Genomic DNA, 23,883 nt, shown 5'->3' on the forward strand with positions numbered 1-23,883 from the left:
CTCTCGTTGAATGAACTTTGCTGTAACAATTTGTTTTCCCATAGTAGGCCCGCGTGGTTTTCGTTGTGCATCCACGCAAATGGCCACGTATTATTAATTGGTCGAGAAGATGCTCATCATATATTGGGCAAAACTATGGTGCATACTACAGATACATCCAGCCATTAGATTCAGCTACAGTTTTTATCATAAGTTGGATCCAACGGCTGGAAACAACTGTAGTACTATACTACAGTTGTACCATAGCCGGACCCATAGCCCTGATTTCTAAACGAGACAACGTAAGATTCTGACGCCGATCATCTTTGAGTGGTCCATTTGTACTCAAATTTAACAACTAAAGCTTTTCAACGATTAGGCTACGTTTGCCATTAAATCCAGAAAAAAAAATTCCGTATAAGAAAATCCTCCCAATGAACAGGAAACTTCCACTGCATTTGAGCGCCAAAAAAGAAAAAAAAAAAGGATGCAATAATAATAGAGAAGTTGAAGAGGGTAAAAAAAAAAATTTACAGAGATTACTACTATCTCACATTCCCACGGAAGCTTTAGCCACTTGTCTTAGAGCACTGGCGATTTCATCAACCTTTGCGTTTGCATTTACATGCGCAATCAAAGGGCTCTCACTTGGAACAATGTCATCTCGTAGGTTTGTGGTTCTGAGCAGCTCTTCCGAACCCTTTTCCACCACCCCTTTCATGATTAAGGTTTTATGAGCCCCGGAAATGAGTTCCTCATAATCTGTATCGCCACTTTCACCAAGAATGACGAACATGTTGGCGACATTCAATCTCCAACGAACAAACAGATACCTAACAATCAGAAGAATAATTAATGCTTTTATCCAAAAGTGATTATAATCATGCCCCATTTAAACAATGTCTCTGTAATAGACCAGCCACTAAATAATGTGACTAAATAATTATGAAAGCTATAAGTTCTTCATGAAAAGAAACCACTAGAATAGCATCATTTTTCGTCACAAAAAAATTGAAAAAAATGTTCTTAACAATGGATAAGTCAAATGTAGCAAGCATGCAAAGAACCAGATTGACATAACTAATTATCAAACTTTAACAAATATAGTCATAATTTAACTAATGTGAATATGTACATACACATGCTCACAAATGCTGTGGTTACGCACACACACAAACACACATACATGTGAACAATTAGGCTCAGGTCCTGTCAAAGATTTTAGCAAAATCCCATCTGTTGCCTGTAACCAACAGCTTAGAGAATCCTAACTTAAAACAATTAAAGAAAAAAATCAATTCAAATCATAATTTTGTATAATCCTACAACTAATCTATCACCTTGTAAATATTGATATTTTAGTACTTAATGTAAAAAAATACAGGGTAAAAAAATACAGGGAAAAAAAAAGTTAACTATTGATATTCAAATCATATTTTGGTATAATCCTACAACTAATCTCATCACCATTTCTTCTTTCTCCGAAAACTCTCTCTAAATAAGATAATTTCTTTTAATCCTTCTTCATCACTTCATTGCGATTGTTCTATAAATAGCCCCCCTTAAAGAAGGTTTCACATTTGCCTCAAAACAAACAAATTATAGATCAATGAGAAAGCTCAATGTTTCATAAATTCACATGACAATTGCTAGTATGATTTGAGTAGATTATTGATTTATGTCACTGGAATTGGAAAAAGAATATGGTGGTTCACAACCAAAAAGATTTTTATCAATCATTGTTTAGAAGGGATATTTCTATACATAAATCTAAGGATAAAAAAATGTAAAATCCCAAAAAAAAACAAATATTGAGGACTAGATTATCACCTTACCACACCACACTACACTGTCCAAAAATAACACAATTATCATGAACTGCGAAGACCCAAGCTCTGTGTTTCTTGTTTTCAATTTTACTAATTTTTGCCATGACTTAAATCTATGGACAATAGTCATGGCTTCACTTTGTCGATCGAAGGGGCTACTTTTTGCCGTGACTATCTAGGACTTTCAGAACAAAAAAATGTTTGTCAACAAACCGATATACGGCAAAGGAAAGAAATAATGAATTGAACATGATATTAAATTAGGTAAATGGAGGGGAAATAGGTAGAACGTTTGACTAACAAAATCTGAGCATGCACTAGAGACAAGTAATGTATATATACAACATAAATGCACGCAAATGCTGTTGTGACATGAACTTATTATATCAACAGTGAAAGGTCAATACTTGTAATGTAGAAAATGAGCCTAATTGTGTATTTGTACCTGAGTGCTTGTGATCTAGAGGCAAGGAGAGGAACAATTTGCATTCTCGTTGAGTTCCTGCAATACATTGGATGGCAACGAAGACCTCGCATCCTAAGCTTCTGCCTCAAATCATCGATACGCCTAGCCTGCAATACCAAACCACCATTATTAAGTCCTGCCACTCCAACAAGTTACTTGCCATACCATTGAAGTGAAGCCCACCTTTCTCATTACCTTACTGGGATCTTTTATCAGATATGAAATGCAGTGGGCATTGCTTGATTTCTGATCCTCCTGAATGGGGCTGGAAGAATTTTTTGAATTTTCTCCACCTTCAGTTGTATTCATAAGCTTCCAAATGGTTTTCTTCAGACCGTCACATCCCCAACGGTAGTCAATATGTGATGCATAGTCAGGATCTGGAAAAAGCTTTCCACCTTCTTCTGTATAAGTACCTGGGTAATACATTTCACCCCCACTGCTGCAAATTAAAGCATCAAATTCGTTTGCTTCAATTTTCATTGAATTCAAGAATTCTATTGTTTCAGACACAGGCATTGCTGTTGATAGAGCAAATCCTGTGACTCTTGCAGTCTGATGATCCAATCGAACAGCTTTAAATACATCATACATTATCTGAATCATTTTTTTATCAGGAGCCCCTTTGCTGTCATAGCAGTCAAGTGCAATAACAATCAACCTACGTCTCCGCCTCAACATGGGATACTTGCTTACAACATTCTCAAGCAATTTCTTCTCAGCTTCCTTATCATTTGAATCAGAATCTGGTTTCTTGATCTTGCTTAGAACTCGTTTCACTTGGTCTTGCACGGGGTCACCGGAAGATGCAGCTGTATAGTCAAGAGACCCATTTAGAGATGATTTATCTCCATCCACAGAGAGCCTAAGCGACATGTCCTGCACGTCCTTAAGGGAGTCATTAAAGGAAGATTCTTCAGCAGCCATCTCGTCCACTGGAGTATCAGTTTGCCACTGTGGGTGCCTCATCCGACAAGCTGCTACTCTGGTCAAGTAAGTGCGGCAATGCTCAGGCCATGAGAAAAGATGTATATTCTTCCAACCATTTTTTCTACATTCAACCCATAAGTTCTTCTCTGATACCAACTTAAGCAGTGCATCGGCAATGCCTTGTTGATCATGAGGGTCCACAAGCAGGCCATTATTCAGTGCCTAAAATCATAAAGAGATAAGAGTAATTGCGCCATTAAAAGGATCAAATAAATTTCTGCTTGAACAAATGCCTACGTGTTTGACACCTGATTTTTCTTTTTCTTTCTTTTTTTTGAAAAAGTATTGCGACACTAGAAACGCCAAAAACTAAATCCCTTCTCCACCCATGTGAGCAGGGTTCCCCAGACCGCCTGTACAACCCAAGAGGTTTTACTAATTGAGCCAACCAGCACTGACATGTGCTAGACAGCTGACTTGACAAAGATGGAAAAAAAAATGTAAACAATAATAACAACCCAACTAAACGTTAAGTTATAGATTTTAGATATTCCTTTTCCTCAGTATTTTCTTGTTGAGCAGTTGATATTGAACAACCTAACAAGTAGCCAAGTCATATCTTATTTATAGAAATACACGCAGGTCATCCTTACTCGATGTATATCAACGGGTCCTCCATTTTTAGTAGCCACCATTGGAAGCCCATGAGCTGCTGCCTATATAGTTTGAAACAGATACAGATCAAGTCCATTCCTTGCATATAAAAATTAATTCACAAAAAAGAGTAAAGGACTCATAACCAACCTCAATCAATGTGAGCCCAAATGGTTCAACCAAAGCTGGATTTATGAAGACTCCCTGCACTATTTTTTTTCACTTATCTAATCGTCAAAGTAAAACCATATAAATCTAGTTTAAGAAATTTAAGCTTCTGCAAACCTTTGTTTTTGCCGCAAGTCGGTATATTTCTGGAACATCATATTGCTTGTGATGCTTTGGATAAGCAACTTGCCCATAAAGATCATACTTATCAATCAATTTCAACACTGTTATAAGCACACTAGCATTTCCACTAGACATCTCCTCAATATCATCTCGATTCCCCATAATTAGAGTCTATGTAAAGGAATGTTAGTTACGTTGAGAATGTTATATCTTAAACCTAAAATAAATCACATACTTACAAGATTAGCAAGCTCCCTTAGGGGCCGACACTCTCCAAAGGCCTTTAAAAGCGTTGTTATATTCTTCTTTGGATCAGGCCTTGATAAAGCCAAGATCATTGGTTTGTGGGGATTTGTAAGGAACCGCATAACCTGCCAAAACATATAGCTATCAAACAATAACAGTTAAATTGTGGCGCTGCACTATGAGAATTGTGGTGAGGCACTCACATCAGACCATATCGCTGGAATTGCTTTAGGAGAAGATCCATCAGTACCACCAATAAGTGACGTGAGCTCCCCATCAACCTCAGGAGTGTCTTCTTGCGCAACAACATTGCTGAAATCCATGCCAGGGGGAATAACCTGAGAAATTTGAACTTTAGAAATAATCAAAAAGTAGAATCATGCTATCATTAGCTTTTAATGTTTTTAGTATCCTAACTTGAAACTTAAAAACATGAGTTCGTGATTGGCAGTAATAATATATATATATATGAACCTTGAGTTGCTTTTTTATTTGACAGTGTAGTGTATGAATGGGGAACTTAATAGAATGAAGTTTTCCATTGAGAAAATTCAAAGAAGGTATTATATTACGACGTTTGGAGAGAGATGAAGATTCAGTCTCAGCATATATTTTTATACATTCTTCCTTCCTTTCCATGTTTCAATTAACCATGACTCTCACAATCAGAAAATAGAACAGCTATTAAAAAAAAAAAAATGAAAAGCATTCTTACCACCATCCTCGGCATGTATCGGCCATGGCAATTTACCCCACGTCTAGCACGAGCACGTAAGACTTTCTCAAGCTTGACATCAAATCCATCATAAAGTCCCCATTGCTCATCAATCTCCTGTTTTGTGCTCGTGATCACAAGTTCAGCAGCATCAAGGGAAAGTTCTTCTCCTTCTATCCTCCTCATAATTTTATAAGTTGAATTGATATCCTCTTTTGATTGTCGTCCCTGCTTAAGAAGTTGTTCAAGCTTGTTTCTTCCAAGTGAATGTCCAGTTAGAACCATTGGAACATTCAAAGCACCTGAAAGGAGAGCAGCACTATCCCCTGCATCCGCGTAGTGGCCGTGAATCACATATGGCCAGACAGGCTGGCCTCCACCAATTTGTTCGCCTAAGACTTTTGACATATTAAGACAATGAGCTAGAGCTCCATCCACAAATTCTTGAATATATGGCCAAAGTAATTCTTTCCGTAGGTACTTGTCACGTGGACCAAAAGGAATCCTTATAATATACGCTCCACTGCTCTCTCCTACTTCAATGCCATCATCCTCAGGGCCACCAGTCAGCATTTCTGCTGGCTCACCATAACTCCAATCAACCTCAGGTGAGGAGACTTGACGAGAAAAAAGATCTACCCTGTATACACCAGGCATTCTTGCAAGTGCCCGGGCAAGCTCTACCACATATTTTATCTGTAAATTATTTCATGTAAGCACAGGACAGAAGCAAATAAGAACAGATACATCAGCAATCATGTTTGTAATTTGAATTGGAATGAAGTGGCTACCTGTCCACCGGTGTCAGAATCTCGACCAAGCTCCATGTTTTCTCCTCGGACCAAACCATGCAAGCTGGTAATAAAGACAAAAGAGTTTTATAAGTTGTATATGGGGGATTTAACGGGTCCTATAATGAAATTACTGAGAATATCAGTCATAGAGAGTTAAAGAAGCCCCAGATATACAAGTTATAGCCATGCATGCAATAACAATCAAGTCTAAGTTGGTTACGAGTAATAGCAGCACTTGTATTTCATCTTGAATGATGTTCGTAGGTTAACTTGATTTGTGATTCTGTAGGATTGAACAACTAATGTATCTTCTCTTTCATATAATTAATATCATTTATTTAAGATAGAGTATTGTGTTGATATAAGGTTTTTGGTCTTAATACTCTTCTCTGGCCCCTAAGAACAACAAAAAGGGAGAGGGAAGGGTAGGTGACATTAATAAACTGGATTCAGTTGCAGCAGGAGCTATAGAACTCTATGATTTATCCCTTTTCCTTCATCTTCTCAAAAACCAGACTTAATGCAACATTATATAAAGGAAAAGAAGACATTTAAACGAGGGTAGTTAATCCCGTTCTCCTGACTGTTTTGAAACAGGAGGCATCAAACATAGTCCCAATGACCATTAGTCATTTCCAACTCAGTAGCAAAATAATGATGTTCAAAGATTTAAAAGATTGATCAAGCAGTTAGATGGCTAGAACACCATAAGAAAACAAGTCCTTAATACGACTATCATATATTGGACAGAATCATACCTAATGAGAACAATATAGAGCTTCTTTTCCTTCTTATCATCAGACCATACTTCCAGGTTGGAAAAGTTCCGTTGGAACTTTTTCCTTGGGGTATCAGGTGTCTGTATTTCCCCCACACCATCTCCCTTCTCTCCTTCTGATAGGTCCTCAGACATGTCTTCAGTCACATCCCTGCGTCCTTGTTCCCGCTCCAATCTCCGATTAGCCAATCGTTGTAATTCCTCCCATTCCAACTGTACAGATAATGTTTGCTAGTTTAGCAACATAATTATATTGTTATTATAAAAACCAAAGTAAAATTTATCTAAACTGAAATTTACTAGCACAGAAGTTGGATTAATGACTAGAATGTTACCATTTGTGCACAAGTGAAAAAAAAAAAAAATTGTTCATAGGTTTCTCTCAGTTTTAGAAACTACAATAGCCAATGTGATTGCCGGCTGATTTGGGAATAATGCTAATGGAGAGATCGCAAAACCTTTGTCAAATCAGCAAACAACTTGTGCAAGCACACATGCACACATAGCACTGACACTGAAAAGATCTATTACTTTACAATTATGAATTTTCCCCTTATGTGATTAGGTTCTAAAACCGAGTAATAGATCCTTCCTTTGATGCTTACCAAAACAGGACATACACATTTTGATTTATTAATCATTAGCAAAATAATCAACAGGAACATAAAAGCACACAGTCCATAAATATATCCATATGTTATAAAGATTGTGAAGTATAATGAATTCAACTCATTTAACCGCATGATAACATTTAAAATTTTTCTTTGATAATTAGGCTCCGAGACTGATTAATAGATCGTCACCCATTGATGCTTTACCAAAATCGGATGTAGTTCGATTTATTAATCACTAGCACAACCATGAAATATATTGCAACCAATCCTTAAAAATAAACACACTCACTATTCGAATATTCAAGATTCCAAAGCATTAACAGCCATATAAAGAACAAAAACACATATCACATTTCATCCGAAGACAACCACTAAAACTAAGTAACATTGCAAGACAAAAATTGAAGGACCTGTTTCTTTTTGCGGGTAAGATGCCAAATGCGCCAGCACATGTTCTCAAGCCTAGAGCTGCGCTCACGGGTGTTACGAGTGGCAACAACCTTGATCCAAGTCCTGTAAAGATCAGTCTCATCGACACTCGTCACCACTTCCTCAACAAAATATTTGGTTGGATTGAAATGCCCTCTATCTGCCAAGTTCACTGGGGCTTGCTTCTGCTGCTCCTCTATTGCTGATGCCCCACTGTCCAATATCGCCTCCAAGTACCCATTTATCCACTCGTTTCCGGCCATTCTTGATCCTCAAATCCCCTCACAAAAACTATCAAATCAAAAATGTAACAATAATTAGTTTATCACATGTGGGATTTACACACACACATATATATATGATAATGATGGTAAGTTATCACTAATAAAATAAAAACATGTATCCACTCAAATTCCATCCATTTTTTATTCTCAATTCCCTTATAAACTAACAAATCACAAACAATACTAACAATATTAACAATGTATGAGTGATCACTAACAATAATACAGTGTATCCACTCAGATTCGAGCCATTCTTGATTCTCAATTCCCTCATAGACTAACAAATAATAGATGTATAAATAATGGGAATTTTTTTTGTATGTATGGACAATGATGATGGTGATGATATAACGACATGCAAAAGTGTGAGCCCAACTGAAGTTAACTCAAATGAAATGAATGTAACATAGACATGACGTCGATTTTATTACATTTTGCTAATGCTATATATGGTTTCAATCTGTTTGTTCATTCGGGAAAAATGGAGAACAAGGGAAGCGAGTTTTGGTATTAGTAGGATTGTTGCGATTGTGAGAGAGAGTTGGAGAAAGAAGTGCCTGCCGAAATGGGTGACATGGGAAGAGAAAAGTGGAACCACATGACAAGTGAAAGCAGCACTGGGGTACATGGGGTTGATAGATGAACACGTGTAAGCCAGATGACGAGGGCATGATGAAAAGGATGCGGGTCTCATTTGTTTTCACCTTTTCCAAGATTGTCCGGTTCCCAATGCACGTTTACCGTTTTTCTCAGGCTGAAATGCTCAACTAATCACTTTTTTTTCCTTTTCAAAAATAACAGAGTAATTTGAAATAATCAATTCATAAAGAGATTAATAAAAAATTTATCTATTTTTTAAAGTAAATCCCAGTCATTTTTTTTTTTACTCTTTTTCAATTTTAAGATTTAAACTATAGCTACCAACTAAGGCTCTGTTTGGATTGGACATTAAAATACAACAAACTACTTATTTCATAATTTATGATAAAAAAATAATTTGGTAAATTTTGAAAAATTACTTATTTTATAATTTTTTTTCATTTTGATTGCAGCTTTTAAAAATAAGTAAGGAGTTGATTTTTATAAACAACTTATTAAATAAGTTACCACATCTTTTTAGAGTTCTTATTATAACCTTGATTTTTTTATTAATTTTTTTCACTTAATGATATTTTTTGTCTTTTAAAAAGAAAAAAAGCATGCCTAAACATGATTAAACATACTTAAAAAAATAAAAGGTACTTTATACTTACATCTATTTTGGTTATTATATAATAAAATAACACATTTGTAATAAAAATCATCAAATGCATACACATTACTTTGCAAACTCGTGGCAACCACAATAATATAATTTACTAAACACTAAACTAATTTTTTTATCATATCTTTATAGTTGAAACAATTCATTTAATCAGCAACCGCAATCTTAAACTAGTTCTAAAGAAAAAAAGTTACTTAAAAATCGCTCAATTGGATTTTTGGACTGGACATTTTACATTTAACCACTCATTCTTTACGATAGTTTCTGTTCCGTGCTATATATTGTAAAAACTAATAGATGGTATTGATTTATTATGTTGTATTTAACCAAAAATTAATCGCCATGGAATATCTATGTGTGTTACTAGGGGAGGGTGTGTGCAGAGGCCCGCCAAAAAATAGTGCCCACAGGTCGGGGTGCCAAATGCCCCAGGGGCGCCGTTACAGGTGTGCTATAGCCTTGGCGATGGACAAGGGGGTGTGGCTGTTGTGCAAATTTTAATGTACTCGCAAGCGCACGAATCTATTGTAGTATAGACTAATGGTGACGAGTGTCGATCCCACGAGGAGGTGGATTTTAATTGTATATAGAATTAATTTTGTAAATGAGTGGTTGGATTTTTTTGGTGGAAATGATTTGGAATATGCTAAAACTTAAATTAAAATGGCGATAATAAATTCTGAAATTGGAATTGAAATGACGAGAATAAATTGAAGCGAAGATCTATTGAAATGACGTACTTGGGTATCTGGATCCGTATCAACATGCATCATGGGCTAAATAATCCGTATTAATGCCAATTAAATCATGAGGGGGGAATCCACACCTCATGAACCACGCTCTAATCAATATGGTGCTAAGGGCTTATCGTGCCAAATAATAATAACCTTATACTAGAGAGCCGGTGTAACCAAGGCGGTATCTAGACAAGACTATTATTATTTGTCGACGAGAAGTCAAAACATCCACAAAAATTAGAGGGGAAGAGAAAATAAATTTACCAAATTAAGCCCATGACACATGTTGAGACTTCACCTTCAACCCAAGCTTGAAAGAAAATTAGCCACTCATAGTTGAACTAGGGGCAAAATGGGAATTTATTAAAATACGAAGAAAATACAAGATGGAGAGGGAATTACAGAAAATGGATCCCAAAAATGGATTCAGAGATATCAAATTAGGGGGGGAGGCCCCCTTTTTATAGATACATGGAGTAAATCATGGCCATCGGATTAAAAACAGTTTGGACGCTCAGGATTGCGCCACGTCATCAGTCAACAGTCCACGGTTTGACCACGCGGATGAACAGTAACACGGTTTGACCCGACTTTGAACAGTAACGCGGTTTGACCCGGATGAACAGTAACGCGGTTTGGTTGAAAATAATCCTGTGTGATGCATGCACCGTACGCGAGATTTTTCGTCCACTGATATGCTGCCACGTCACCATCAACAGTACATAAGAATTTTAGTCCAACAGGATCGTGACACCTCATCAGTCAATGTCACATCATCGGTCAATGCCACGTCATCATCCGTCTATGTGAACAGTAACGTGAACAGTAACGTATACGTGAATAGTACCGTACATGTGAATAGTGCCATTTTTCCTTTTATGCTCCTCCTAAGGTTTTCGACCGTCCTGAGTTCAAAAGTGATGTCCGTTTTGCCGTCTGATCTCTCCTTTATTGTGAAATGACTATAATGCCCCTAAAATACATAAAATACTTAATTAAAATAAAACACATGTAATTAAATCACAAGAAGGTTAAATATATAAAAGTAAGGGTTGTTAGTAAGACTTAAAATGTAAAATGACGGTTTTCTCCTTTATAAATATGCATTTTCTAACACTCAACACACCCCCCAACCAGCTTATTGCTAGTCCCTAGCAAATAAAGCGAAAACAAAATTCAAATTCAAAATAATTTTTTTTTTTTGTTTTAATAGAAACACTCGTATTTATTCCATCAGATTAATGATAGCAATCAAATAAAAGTATAAGCATTATCTCCAGTTTAAAGCAACATCACACCCACATCAACCATCCACATGAATTAGCCCAGTAGACTTTGTTTTAGCTACTCTCAAGAATGACATGTCAAACCCCAAAATCTCACTGGAAGTAGTGACACTCTCACAAATAAATTAATCCCAATAAAAATAGTCACTCCAATGAATGGTAATTGAGAGAGAAAATAATAAAGAAGTGATATCACATGCTCTCACCAAGATGAAATAAATATGCCCTCAGCTTAGAAATAATACGATCTCAAGTCAAATAAAATGTTAGTCAACCCACTTTATTTATCTTTTTTTTTTAATTATGCATCACTACATCTTTTTAGCCCATATAACTAGCTTCTACTTCAAACTATAGTTCCCTAAAATCAAGAAGGACTTTTATTAGGGCGAAACATAGGCTAGGGACATGGCTAACAAAGAAGGAAAATAAGGAAAATAAAGTGTATGTTTGAGAAAAATGCAGAGAATTTTTTTTTTTTTTTTTTGGAAGTTGCAAGGTGGATTTCACCTATTTTTATTCTTTTGAAACAACAACTTTTGTTTTTTTTTTTGTTTTTTTTGTTTTTTTTTTTTGCTTTTATTTGGCATAACTTCACTGAACAAAATAATTATTTACATTTTCTCAAACATAAATAGGTGATGGAACTTATAAGATATCGGGTAATACTCCAAATCGGAGTGGGTCAAGATGATAAGTTGACAAAGAAAAGGTTTTTTTTTTTTTTTTTTTTAAAGGCTCAAAAGGGTTAACTATGGATATTAAATAAAAGGGATGGCTTGAAAGGCTCAAACGGATCAAAGATGGCCTCTCCATCGTCTTTTAGGGCTCTAAATAATCTTCCATATCTACTAGTTAGATGGGCCTCCAAATGTAGCAACACACTCTTTTTTCTTTTTCTTTTTTCTCTTTTTTTTATTTTACAATTTTTTTTTTTAAGGGTTAACTCAAAAGTAATTTAGAGATCGTGTATAAAATAATAAACTGCTAAGCTGTATAAAGAATGGGCAAAAGGGTTACTCTCCAAGAAAAATGATAGGCTCAAAAACTCACTTGGTACTTATTATGACATGTTCATTCCTTCAAGCAACTCATATATGTCTCCAACATCAACATGTAGAGTAGCAAACATAATGTAACATCACTTAAGACCAAAGATAATACAAATACTAAAATTTAAATTAATCATGTCACCCAATGTTAAAACAAATCAAAAAATTTTTTTTTTTTAAACAACATTCTACCCCCCAACCTATTCTAAACATAAAAAAAAAAATATATATGCATGCAGAAATGTGAAAATGATGTAGAAAAATTAATTTAGAAAAGTTACAAAAATGATAGAAAAGAAAATGATTTTTTTATTATTTTTTTAAAGAAGATGCGTTTCTAGAGGAACTACACTCCATATTCAGCCATCTTCGACTCAAAAGTTGGAAAATGCATTTTTATAGAGGATAAATTAAAAAGAAGAAAAATAAACATAAACACATAATAAAGAAAAAAGAAAATGTCTTAATTTTTTTTTTAAGTTTTTTTTTTTTTTAATTTTTTTTTTAAACGATGAAGATGCGTTTCTAGAATCACTACACTCCATATTCAGCCATCTTCAACACAAAAAATTAGCAACAGTTAGTTTCTACAACAAAAAATTAGTAAAAACTTAACCAAAATTTCATAATTGTCGACTATTCCCTCCCCCCAACCAGAACGAAACATTGTCCTCAATGTTTGAAATGAAAGAAGTAGAGTTTAGAAGACATCACCTGGGTGGTGCAACACAGAAGAAAATATTTACAGGCGGAGAGTTAAATCTAATTTGTACTTCTTACTGCTGCTACTGTTACCATCATTATTTGGACGCTCCAACACAAAGGTCCAGGGGTCTGGCTCCGGTCTATAAGCTTGTAATAGATCCAGTAGCTCATTAGCAGTGTGAGCACAAATAAAGAGTTTTTTCACATTAGCGGGAATGAAATAGTTTTTTATTGCATGGTTAAGAAATGCGATAAAGCCATCATAAAAGTTATTGACATTTAACAAACCGATGGGTTTCTGGTGGATGTGCAGATGGGCCCAAGATGCTAGTGTGATAAGTGCCTCTAGTGTTACAAGATCTCCTGGAAGGAAAATAAAAGCATCAGCATAATTAAGCATTTCAGTTATTCTTTCTTGCATACCTGAGACGACTAACTCTTCTCCAGTTGATGAGTCAGACGAACTGCCCAATGGTTTTAGGACTCTTGGGATGATGCCTAACACTTGACTTCCTCTGATAAAAGCTGCTTCTGAGACCATTTTTGATAACCCTCGATTACCTCCTCCATACACCAAGTGTAATTTTCTCGCTGCTATGCTTCGACCAAGATCTATGGCTGCCTCAACGAACTCTTTATGTTTGCCATAGGTAAATCCAGAAAGCACACAAATGTTCTTGAATTGTCTATTGGGAGTAGCTGCCATTGTGATACTTCTCGAAAACAATTTGTGAGTGCTTGACAAAAAAGAAATCACATTTAAGAGTCTTAGTGATAGTGGGTCATGGTTGTGTATGAGGTAATATGTCAGTGTCAAATAACGCGTAAAGCACGTGGCTCGCAAGTCAAAAAGAAAACAGTAAAAAGGAAAAAGCAAACAGTAATAAAATTATTAAAGACAATAATGCAAACAATAAGACAATAGTGAAATAAAATAACAATAAAGTAAAAGGATATTTACAGGTAGTTGCGACTGTGGCTCACATCTTCCTCTGGTTTTACGTCCAGAAACGGCTTGAACGCCCTCTATGGGTCGAGGATAGGCTTCCTATCCAGTTTTCTTATAAACTGGCAAACAGGGTCGTTTATAGTCAGATTCCCGAGACTATATCGTGCATGCTCTTTCTGGAATAACGGCCATAACTGGAGAATCGCTCCTTGCACATATCCACTGGGATGCGTTTCAAGAGACAAAAGGATATCATCCAATGACTCCTTATTCAAGCCATCCCTAATGAATTGAATCTTATCTTCCCTGTTATCAGACACCATTCCTAAAGAACATGGGTTTTTATTGCAACTCATTCTGGCACACTTATGACAAGCAACAGAAATTCTTCGAGCTCGTCGTTTTCTTGCATAATTTCCTTTACCACAACCAGGCATGTATGCAATAAATTTTGGAGGTAACTCACCTGCCGATCGTACTTTAGCCTCGATTAACCAACGGATGTCAGCAGGTATGTTATTCCTCATGAGTAATCGCATGCGTTCGGACCGAGCTTTATAGATCGTAAGGAGGGCATTCTGAGGAAGTGAAGGGAATAGCTTGTGAAGCTTCGCTAGAATCTCGTTTCTGTCCATACCTTCGCCTTAGAATATCAATTATTATGGGAAACTGAAGTAACCGACTTGATTGTCACGGAGTACCGTTATCCGCCACTTCACCGGGGTAACAAACTAAAGCATATAAACAGAAAAACAAATTAAAACACACAAAGAAGATTAAAATCGTCCTCTTATTGAATTTACCTCAAGCTCCAACTGGATGTCGTAAACACTTCTCTCAATGTCTCTGAGTTGGCTTTCTAAACCCTCAACATAGGCTACTAATTCTGGTGGTTGTAGAGCCCAAATGCGTTGTGTTTTACAAAATTGAATCTGCCTTTTGAGATGAGTTTTGACACGTTGAAGTGGTTTAAGAATGTTCAGGAGGAACGGTCTAAGTATGAGACTCATGATTAACAATGATAAGAGAAAACTTAATGGTAAAATAAACACACTTATGCAAAAACAATTTCAATTAGCAAAAGAATAATAATAAAAAGAAAGAAAGAAAAATCAAATCAACGAAAAGAATAAAAATCAATTCAAATTTGGTGGGTCACTCAAATTTATTTCGGTGTCTTCTTCATGTGGTTGGTACTCTAGATATGGCTTTAATCTTTGACCATTAACTTTAAACGTGACACCGTTCTTTGGGTCTTTAATTTCAATTGCCCCATGTGGAAAAACAGTATGAACAATAAATGGGCCAGACCAACGAGAGCGTAACTTACCTGGGAATAGGTGCAAGCGAGAATTGAATAAAAGCACTTTCTGACCTGGAGTGAACGATTTTCTCATAATTTGCTTATCATGGAAGACTTTCATTCGTTGCTTGTAAATCTTGGCATTTTCATACGCGTCATTGCGAATTTCTTCAAGTTCTGCCAGCTGTAATCTTCTTTCTGAGCTGGCTTGCTGCATGTCAAAATTGAATTTCTTGATGGCCCAATATGCACGATGCTCGAGTTCCACAGGTAGGTGGCAAGCTTTTCCATACACTAGCCTGTAGGGTGACATCCCAATCGGGGTCTTGAAAGCCGTTCTATATGCCCATAAGGCATCATCAAGTCTTAATGACCAATCTTTTCTGTCCGGCCTCACCGTTTTTTCTAATATGTGCTTTATTTCTCGATTGGAGATCTCAACTTGGCCACTGGTTTGCGGATGATACGGGGTCGCCACTTTGTGTGTGATTGAATACTTTGTCAAAAGAGCTTTGAATGCTTTGTTACAAAAGTGGGCACCACCATCACTGATTATTGCTCGAGGGAATCCAAAGCGTGAAACAATGTTGCTTTTCAAAAATGCTATCACCACCTTGTGATCATTGGTCCTACATGGAATTGCTTCTACCCATTTTGATACGTAGTCAACAGCAACCAATATGTATTGATGGCCAAAAGAAGGGGGAAAGGGTCCCATGAAGTCGATACCCCATACGTCAAAAATCTCAACCACTAAAATTGGATTTAGAGGCATCATGTTCCTTCGTGTAATGCTCCCCATTCGTTGACACCTATCACATGAAGAACAAAAAGTGTAAGCGTCTCGAAATAGTGTTGGCCAATAGAAACCACATTGTAAAACTTTAGTCGCTGTTTTCTTAGCACTGAAATGGCCTCCACAAGCTTGTTCATGGCAGAATGAAAGGATATTCTGAATTTCATTTTCTGGGACACATCGTCTAACAATTTGGTCTGCACAATACTTGAACAAATACGGGTCATCCCAAAAGAAATTCTTTATTTCCGCAAAGAATTTGATCTTGTCTTGCTTGGTCCAATGCTCTGGAAGTTTACCTGTAACAAGATAATTAACTATATCAGCATACCAAGGTAATACTTCCACACTCATTAATTGTTCATCTGGAAATGACTCATTTAATGGTAATTGTTCTATTATTGTGTCAAAATAGAGACGAGAGAGATGGTCCGCCACAACATTTTCTGACCCTTTCTTATCTTTGAATTCCAAGTCAAATTCCTGCAAAAGTAACACCCAACGAATTAGTCTGGCTTTTGCATCTTTCTTTGTGAGAAGATATTTAAGAGCAGCATGATCTGTGAATATAATTATTTTACAACCAATGAGATATGATCGAAATTTTTCCAATGCAAACACTACTGCTAGCATTTCTTTTTCAGTAGTTGAATAGTTCAACTGTGCATCATTCAATGTCATACTAGCAGAATAAATAACATGGGGAATTCGATCAACTCTTTGTCCTAATACTGCTCCTACTGCATAATCAGATGCATCACACATTAGCTCAAATGGTAAGCTCCAGTTTGGGGCCTGAATGATGGGTGATGATGTCAACAACCGTTTTAATTTTTCAAACGCCATAAGACATGAATCATTAAAGATAAAAGGTACATCCTTAGCAAGTAAATTGCATAAGGGTCTAGAAACTTTGCTAAAATCTTTAATGAAACGTCTATAGAAACCAGCATGCCCAAGGAAAGATCTTACTTCTCTGACTGTTTTGGGTGGAGGAAGATTAGAAATGAGATCCACCTTGGCTTTGTCAACCTCAATACCTTTACTCGAAATGATGTGACCGAGAACAATACCTTGTTTTACCATAAAATGGCATTTCTCCCAATTTAAGACCAAGTTCTTCTCGATACATCTCTGCAGAACTAGTGTTAGATGATGTAAACATTGATCAAACGAGTCACCAAAGACAGAAAAATCATCCATAAAGACTTCAAGGAATCGTTCCACCATATCAGAAAAAATGCTCAACATGCATCGTTGAAATGTAGCAGGTGCATTACATAATCCAAATGGCATTCTCCTATATGCAAATGTGCCAAAAGGGCAAGTGAAAGTAGTTTTCTCTTGATCTTTTGGTGCTATGGGAATCTGATTATATCCTGAGTAACCATCTAGAAAGCAGTAAAATTCATGGCCTGCTAATCTATCAAGCATTTGATCAATAAATGGTAAAGGAAAATGGTCTTTACGTGTGACAGAATTCAATTTTCTATAATCAATGCATACACGCCATCCTGTAGTCACTCTAGTGGGTATCAATTCATTATCAGCATTGGTAACTACTGTGACTCCTGACTTTTTAGGGACAACTTGTACAGGACTGACCCATGAACTATCAGAAATTGGGTAAATGATACCTGCATCTAATAGCTTAAGGACCTCAGTTCTAACAACTTCTTTCATGTTAGGATTTAACCGACGTTGCATCTCCCTAGTAGTTTTAGCATTTTCATCAAGGTGAATGTAATGCATGCAATCTACTGGGTTTATACCTTTAATGTCTGCTATGGTCCATCCTAATGCTCCTTTGTGCTCTTTTAAAACATCCAACAACTTACCTTTTTGTTCATCATTGAGGGATGATGAGATGATTACCGGCAGAGTACTTTCTTTTCCCAAAAATGCATATTCCAAAGTGTTGGGCAATGGTTTGAGCTCGAGTTTCGGTGGTGATTCTGATGATGGAATGAGTTGCTTCTCTGATGGTGCTAGTTGCTCAACTCTTGACTTCCATTTATTAGTGTCCATGGATGGTGTTGAGTCAAGCAGGGCATTGACCTCTTCGACCGATCTGTCAATATCAAAATCAAAACCAAAGTGAGTTAAGCATGTCTGTAAAGGATTATCACTAAGGTTTGAAACAAAAGTGTCATCAACTAATGCTTCTATTAAATCCACATCAACAATTCCATCATCTGCATTGTGAGGTTGTTTGGCAATGTTGAAGATGTTCAACTCCATAGTCATGTTGCCGAAGGACAATTGCATATTTCCGGTCCTACATTGAATGTGAGCATCCGCAGTTGCCAAGAAAGGTCGGCCTAGAATAATGGGGATGTGCTTCCTTGAATCCTGTATTGGTTGAGTGTCAATTACAATGAAATCAACAGGAAAATAAAACTTGTCTACCTGGATAAGCACGTCCTCCACAATACCACGAGGTATTTTCGTGGACCGATCTGCAAGTTGTAACACCACTGGAGTTGGGTGTAATTCTCCCAGTCCAAGTTTCACAAACACAGAGTAAGGCAATAAATTTACACTAGCTCCTAAATCCAACAAAGCATTCTCAATTGTGTGGTTCCCTATACTACATGAGATAGTGGGGGAGCCTGGGTCTTTGCATTTTAAAGGAATTTTATGTTGGAGTATAGAACTAACGTTTTCTGTTAAAAATGCCTTCTTTTGAACATGCATGTTTCTCTTTTTAGTACACAAATCTTTAAGAAACTTGGCATAAGATGGAACTTGCTTTATAGCATCAAGTAAAGGGATGTTAACACTTACCTGTTTGAAGATTTCGAGAATCTCACCTGTAGATTTTCCTTTTTTTCCTTTCGCTAACCTCTGAGGAAATGGAGCTTTGGGAACGTATTCTCGTGGGTTGGCTTCTTCTCTCTCCTCCGGTGGTGAGTCCTCAACGTTCACAGGTACAATTTGATTTTCCTTTGTCACCGGCATCTCCACTTTGTTGTCGATTTCTTTTCCTTTTCGCAAGGTCATTATTGCTTTGACCTCTCCATGCTGCTGTGGTGAACTGGTACTCGCTTCATGCACTCCTTTAGGATTAGGCACTGGTTGACTTGGAAATTTTCCTTTCTCAACAGTCATTGCGAAGGTCTGAACTGAAGAAGCGAGTTGTCCCACCATCTTCTCCAGGCTTGAAACTGATTGAGCTTGTGAGTTGAAGCCTGCTCTCAACTCATTTCGTAGTCCATCAATGGTGCGGTTCTGTTGCTCAATCGTGGAGTGAGTAAGATTCTTGAGATTCTGGAATGAATCCTCCCATGGTCTGGGTTGAGAGTAATTCTGGTTTTGATTGTATGGTCTAAATGGGGGCTGAGAGGCTTGAGAATTTTGAGGAATTTGTTGCATTGGTGGAGCTGGAGCTGCTGGTCCATTCTGTTGGAATCCTTGAGACCATGAAAAATTGGGGTGGTCTCTCCATCCAGGGTTATATGTGTTGGAGTATGGGTTGTAATTTGATGGCTTTCTCATTACACCTATGGCATTGGCTTGATCTGAGTATGAGTCCTGGTCATGTGGTTCTGTTGATTTAGCAGTCGATAACGATGCTATTTGTCGAGCAAGACCTTCAACCATCTCCTTGACTTCTTTGATTCCTGAAGTTGATTCGCCAATTTGAACCTCATTCACTCCTTTAATTCTTCTAGTAGTCCTAAGTGATCGACTCCGTTGTTGGGAATTATCTGCGTGTCGCTGGAAGAATTCCCAAATTTCTGATGCACTTTTTGACATTAGCTCTCCTCCACTTGTTGCCATTAGCCATTCTTGCACATTCGGCAATAATCCCTCCAAAAAGTATTGGCATTGGTGCCATTTCTCGTACCCATGATGTGGACACTTCAAGAGTAGCCCATTGAATCGCTCCCATGTTTCGAAAAATTGCTCGTCCTCTCTCTGGGTAAACTCTGAGATTTCCCTGCGAATAGCATTGGTTTTATGTACTGGGAAATATTTATTCAAAAATTTTGTAACCATTTGTTCCCATGATGCAATGCTATTAGCAGGCAATGTATTAAGCCATGAACGAGCCCTATCCTTTAAAGAAAATGGGAATAGTCTAAGTTTAACATCATCGTCTGAAAAATTTTCATATTTAAAAGTTTGACAAATGGCATGAAAATCGTTCAGATGATTATATGGATCCTCATTTTCTAGGCCATAAAATATGGGGAGACAATTTAGCACACTAGGTTTTAGTTCAAAGCTCCTAGCAGCTACATTAGGGTATCTTATGCATGATGTGCTCAAATTAGCTAAAGGACTGAAGTAGTCCTTAAATGGCCTCTCTTGTGGTTGCAAATCCATTTCAAATTTATTTTTAATGTGCTTTTCTGTGCGAAGTGTTTTTTCTAATTCAAGGTCTATAGGTTCAAGATTAGGTAATAATGACCTACGACCATGCATGCAAAACAAATAAAAAGAAAATAAAGATGGGAACAAAACAAATAAAAATAAAGAAGAGGGAGAAATTACGATACTAACCTTATTGCGCTATTACAACCTTACTATAAAAATACACAAAAACAAATATGTGAAATAAATTAACTAAAAATAAATTAATAAGATAAACAAAAAAAAATTACAAAGAAAAATAAATTGAAAATTAAATTACAGAATTTTACAGAAGAGAAAAAGAAAAAAAAATACTAACCTTTAAATGCAGATTCAATTTTTTTTTCTTTTTTTTTTTAATAAAAAAAATTACTAGAAAATAATTAAAAGAAATTGTTCACAAAAATTAATTCTATGAATTAAAATTACTTACCTCCCCGGCAACGGCGCCAAAAACTTGTTGTGCAAATTTTAATGTACTCGCAAGCGCACGAATCTATTGTAGTATAGACTAATGGTGACGAGTGTCGATCCCACGAGGAGGTGGATTTTAATTGTATATAGAATTAATTTTGTAAATGAGTGGTTGGATTTTTTTGGTGGAAATGATTTGGAATATGCTAAAACTTAAATTAAAATGGCGATAATAAATTCTGAAATTGGAATTGAAATGACGAGAATAAATTGAAGCGAAGATCTATTGAAATGACGTACTTGGGTATCTGGATCCGTATCAACATGCATCATGGGCTAAATAATCCGTATTAATGCCAATTAAATCATGAGGGGGGAATCCACACCTCATGAACCACGCTCTAATCAATATGGTGCTAAGGGCTTATCGTGCCAAATAATAATAACCTTATACTAGAGAGCCGGTGTAACCAAGGCGGTATCTAGACAAGACTATTATTATTTGTCGACGAGAAGTCAAAACATCCACAAAAATTAGAGGGGAAGAGAAAATAAATTTACCAAATTAAGCCCATGACACATGTTGAGACTTCACCTTCAACCCAAGCTTGAAAGAAAATTAGCCACTCATAGTTGAACTAGGGGCAAAATGGGAATTTATTAAAATACGAAGAAAATACAAGATGGAGAGGGAATTACAGAAAATGGATCCCAAAAATGGATTCAGAGATATCAAATTAGGGGGGGAGGCCCCCTTTTTATAGATACATGGAGTAAATCATGGCCATCGGATTAAAAACAGTTTGGACGCTCAGGATTGCGCCACGTCATCAGTCAACAGTCCACGGTTTGACCACGCGGATGAACAGTAACACGGTTTGACCCGACTTTGAACAGTAACGCGGTTTGACCCGGATGAACAGTAACGCGGTTTGGTTGAAAATAATCCTGTGTGATGCATGCACCGTACGCGAGATTTTTCGTCCACTGATATGCTGCCACGTCACCATCAACAGTACATAAGAATTTTAGTCCAACAGGATCGTGACACCTCATCAGTCAATGTCACATCATCGGTCAATGCCACGTCATCATCCGTCTATGTGAACAGTGTCGTGAACAGTAACGTATACAGTACCATACACGTGAATAGTACCGTACATGTGAATAGTGCCATTTTTCCTTTTATGCTCCTCCTAAGGTTTTCGACCGTCCTGAGTTCAAAAGTGATGTCCGTTTTGCCGTCTGATCTCTCCTTTATTGTGAAATGACTATAATGCCCCTAAAATACATAAAATACTTAATTAAAATAAAACACATGTAATTAAATCACAAGAAGGTTAAATATATAAAAGTAAGGGTTGTTAGTAAGACTTAAAATGTAAAATGACGGTTTTCTCCTTTATAAATATGCATTTTCTAACACTCAACAGTGGCCACCGCCAGACTGGGAATGGGGCAACGCTTTGCAAGGTGCCTCGGGGCGCCCGGGGGAGGGTGCGTGCAGAGGTCCGCCCAAAAATAGTGCCCGCAAGTCAGGGTGCCAGAGGCCCCAGGGGCGCCGGGACGGGTGGGCTATAGCCTTGGTGGGGAGGCGGGTTGTGGCCTCTGCAGGGCTCAGAATGTGGAAAGGCTTTGCGCGGCACCTCGGGGCGCCCAAGGGAGGGTGCGTGCTGAGGCCCGCCCAAAAATAGTGCCCGCATGTCGGGGGCTAAATGCCCCAAGAGCGCCGAGACGGGTGTGCTATAGCCTTGGCGGTGGGTGGGGGGGGGGGGGGTAGCTTCCTCCAGACTCGAAATGGGGCAAGGCTTTGCGAGGCACCTCGGGCCACCCGGGGGAGGGTGCGTGCAGAGGCCCGCCCCAAAAATAGTGCCCACATGTCAAGGGGCCAAATGCCCTAGGGGCGCGTGACGGGTGTGCTATAGCCTTAGCGGTGGGCGGGGAGGTGTGGCCTCTGCCTGACTCGGAATGGGGCAAGGCTTTATGAGGCGCCTCGGGGCGCCCGAGGGAGGGTGCGTGTAGAGGTCCGCTAAAAAATAGTGCACACAAGTCCGGGAGGCTATAGGCCCCAAGGGCGTCGGGATGGGTGGGCTATAGCCTTGATGGGGGGCAGTATGGCATGGCCTCCGCGGGGCTCGGAATTGGGCAAGGCTTTGTGATGCAGCGGAAGTTTAAAGTTCAAAATATTCCGTTGATTCTAGAGAATGCTGGAATAAAAGAACAACTAAACTCACGTTGATTCAAAAGAATGCCGTGAATTTATGAGTTAAGACTCGTTGATTCTGCAGAATACCGAAAATTAACTGAACTCAAATACTTACAAAGAGATTTGAAAATTGAAAATATTATTGAAATCGAACATATGCTCCAAAAGATACAAAAGACACTTATTTATACTAACTAAGACTTATCCTAATATGATTAGAAAATTTATTTTAATAAGACTTATGCCTAAATTAGGAAACCAAATTAAACTAGAATACAAATTAATTAAATATTCCTAAATATTATACATTTAAATCTAATTATGATTTCTTCAATTTCTTACTCTGCATCATTCCCGCCAGGCTGGAGAAAATTCATCCTCGAATTTTGTATGTTATAGTCTTCAAAAACATCTTCATGTGCATAAGGATTAATTTTTAAAACAGAGCTTTGATATAGACAACGAACTTTAAATTTTCCAACCTTTGTAATAACGTCCATCCAATCACTCTAATGGCGTAAAATAAATTCTTCTATCAACAACTTCTCTAATAATGTCTTCTCATATTGTTCGTGTCGAACTTCGACACAGTTGAGGACAAATGATTTCTTCTCATAATCTACTAACTGTTGAAAAATATCACAACTCTTTTTGTCTTCTTTTGGCAAATCAAGAGAACAATAAGAGATTGTATCAACAACTATCTCTCTTTCCTCCACAAGATCAAAAGATGGATGAACAATTACTTCTTCTCGTCCCACAATATCAAGATACTCATCAAATTTCTGCAATTGATCCAAATC

The 23,883-nt window shown here is 37.3% G+C and overlaps 1 protein-coding gene and 1 non-coding gene across 5 annotated transcripts; one reads left to right on the forward strand and one right to left on the reverse strand.

Annotated features, from left to right (window-relative positions):
• Positions 1-338: 338 nt before the first annotated feature.
• LOC102614911 (probable sucrose-phosphate synthase 3) lies at positions 339-8,608 on the reverse strand. 4 transcript variants are annotated; one of them, XM_006494103.4, is made up of 13 exons: positions 8,441-8,608; positions 7,707-8,016; positions 6,663-6,895; positions 5,902-5,965; positions 5,111-5,806; positions 4,599-4,733; positions 4,389-4,520; positions 4,144-4,320; positions 4,009-4,062; positions 3,858-3,920; positions 2,470-3,426; positions 2,254-2,381; positions 339-812 (listed from the first exon to the last, which is right to left on the reverse strand). In XM_006494103.4, exons 2-13 carry the CDS (start codon positions 7,986-7,988, stop codon positions 530-532), a joined length of 3,204 nt encoding a protein of 1,067 aa, XP_006494166.2. In that variant the 5' UTR covers positions 7,989-8,016; positions 8,441-8,608; the 3' UTR covers positions 339-529. The 4 variants fall into 4 exon arrangements, with proteins under 4 accessions (XP_006494166.2, XP_015381446.2, XP_015381447.2 ...); XM_015525960.3 differs by having other exon boundaries at positions 2,458-3,426; XM_015525961.3 differs by lacking the exon at positions 8,441-8,608 and adding an exon at positions 8,228-8,411 and having other exon boundaries at positions 2,458-3,426.
• An 11,340-nt stretch (positions 8,609-19,948) lies between these two features.
• LOC127900156 (small nucleolar RNA R71) lies at positions 19,949-20,052 on the forward strand. The gene has a single exon (XR_008052174.1). It is a non-coding gene; the product is annotated as a small nucleolar RNA R71 (small nucleolar RNA).
• Positions 20,053-23,883: the final 3,831 nt, after the last annotated feature.

Source organism: Citrus sinensis, chromosome 9 (assembly GCF_022201045.2).
Source record: "Citrus sinensis cultivar Valencia sweet orange chromosome 9, DVS_A1.0, whole genome shotgun sequence".
NCBI lineage: Eukaryota > Viridiplantae > Streptophyta > Magnoliopsida > Sapindales > Rutaceae > Citrus > Citrus sinensis.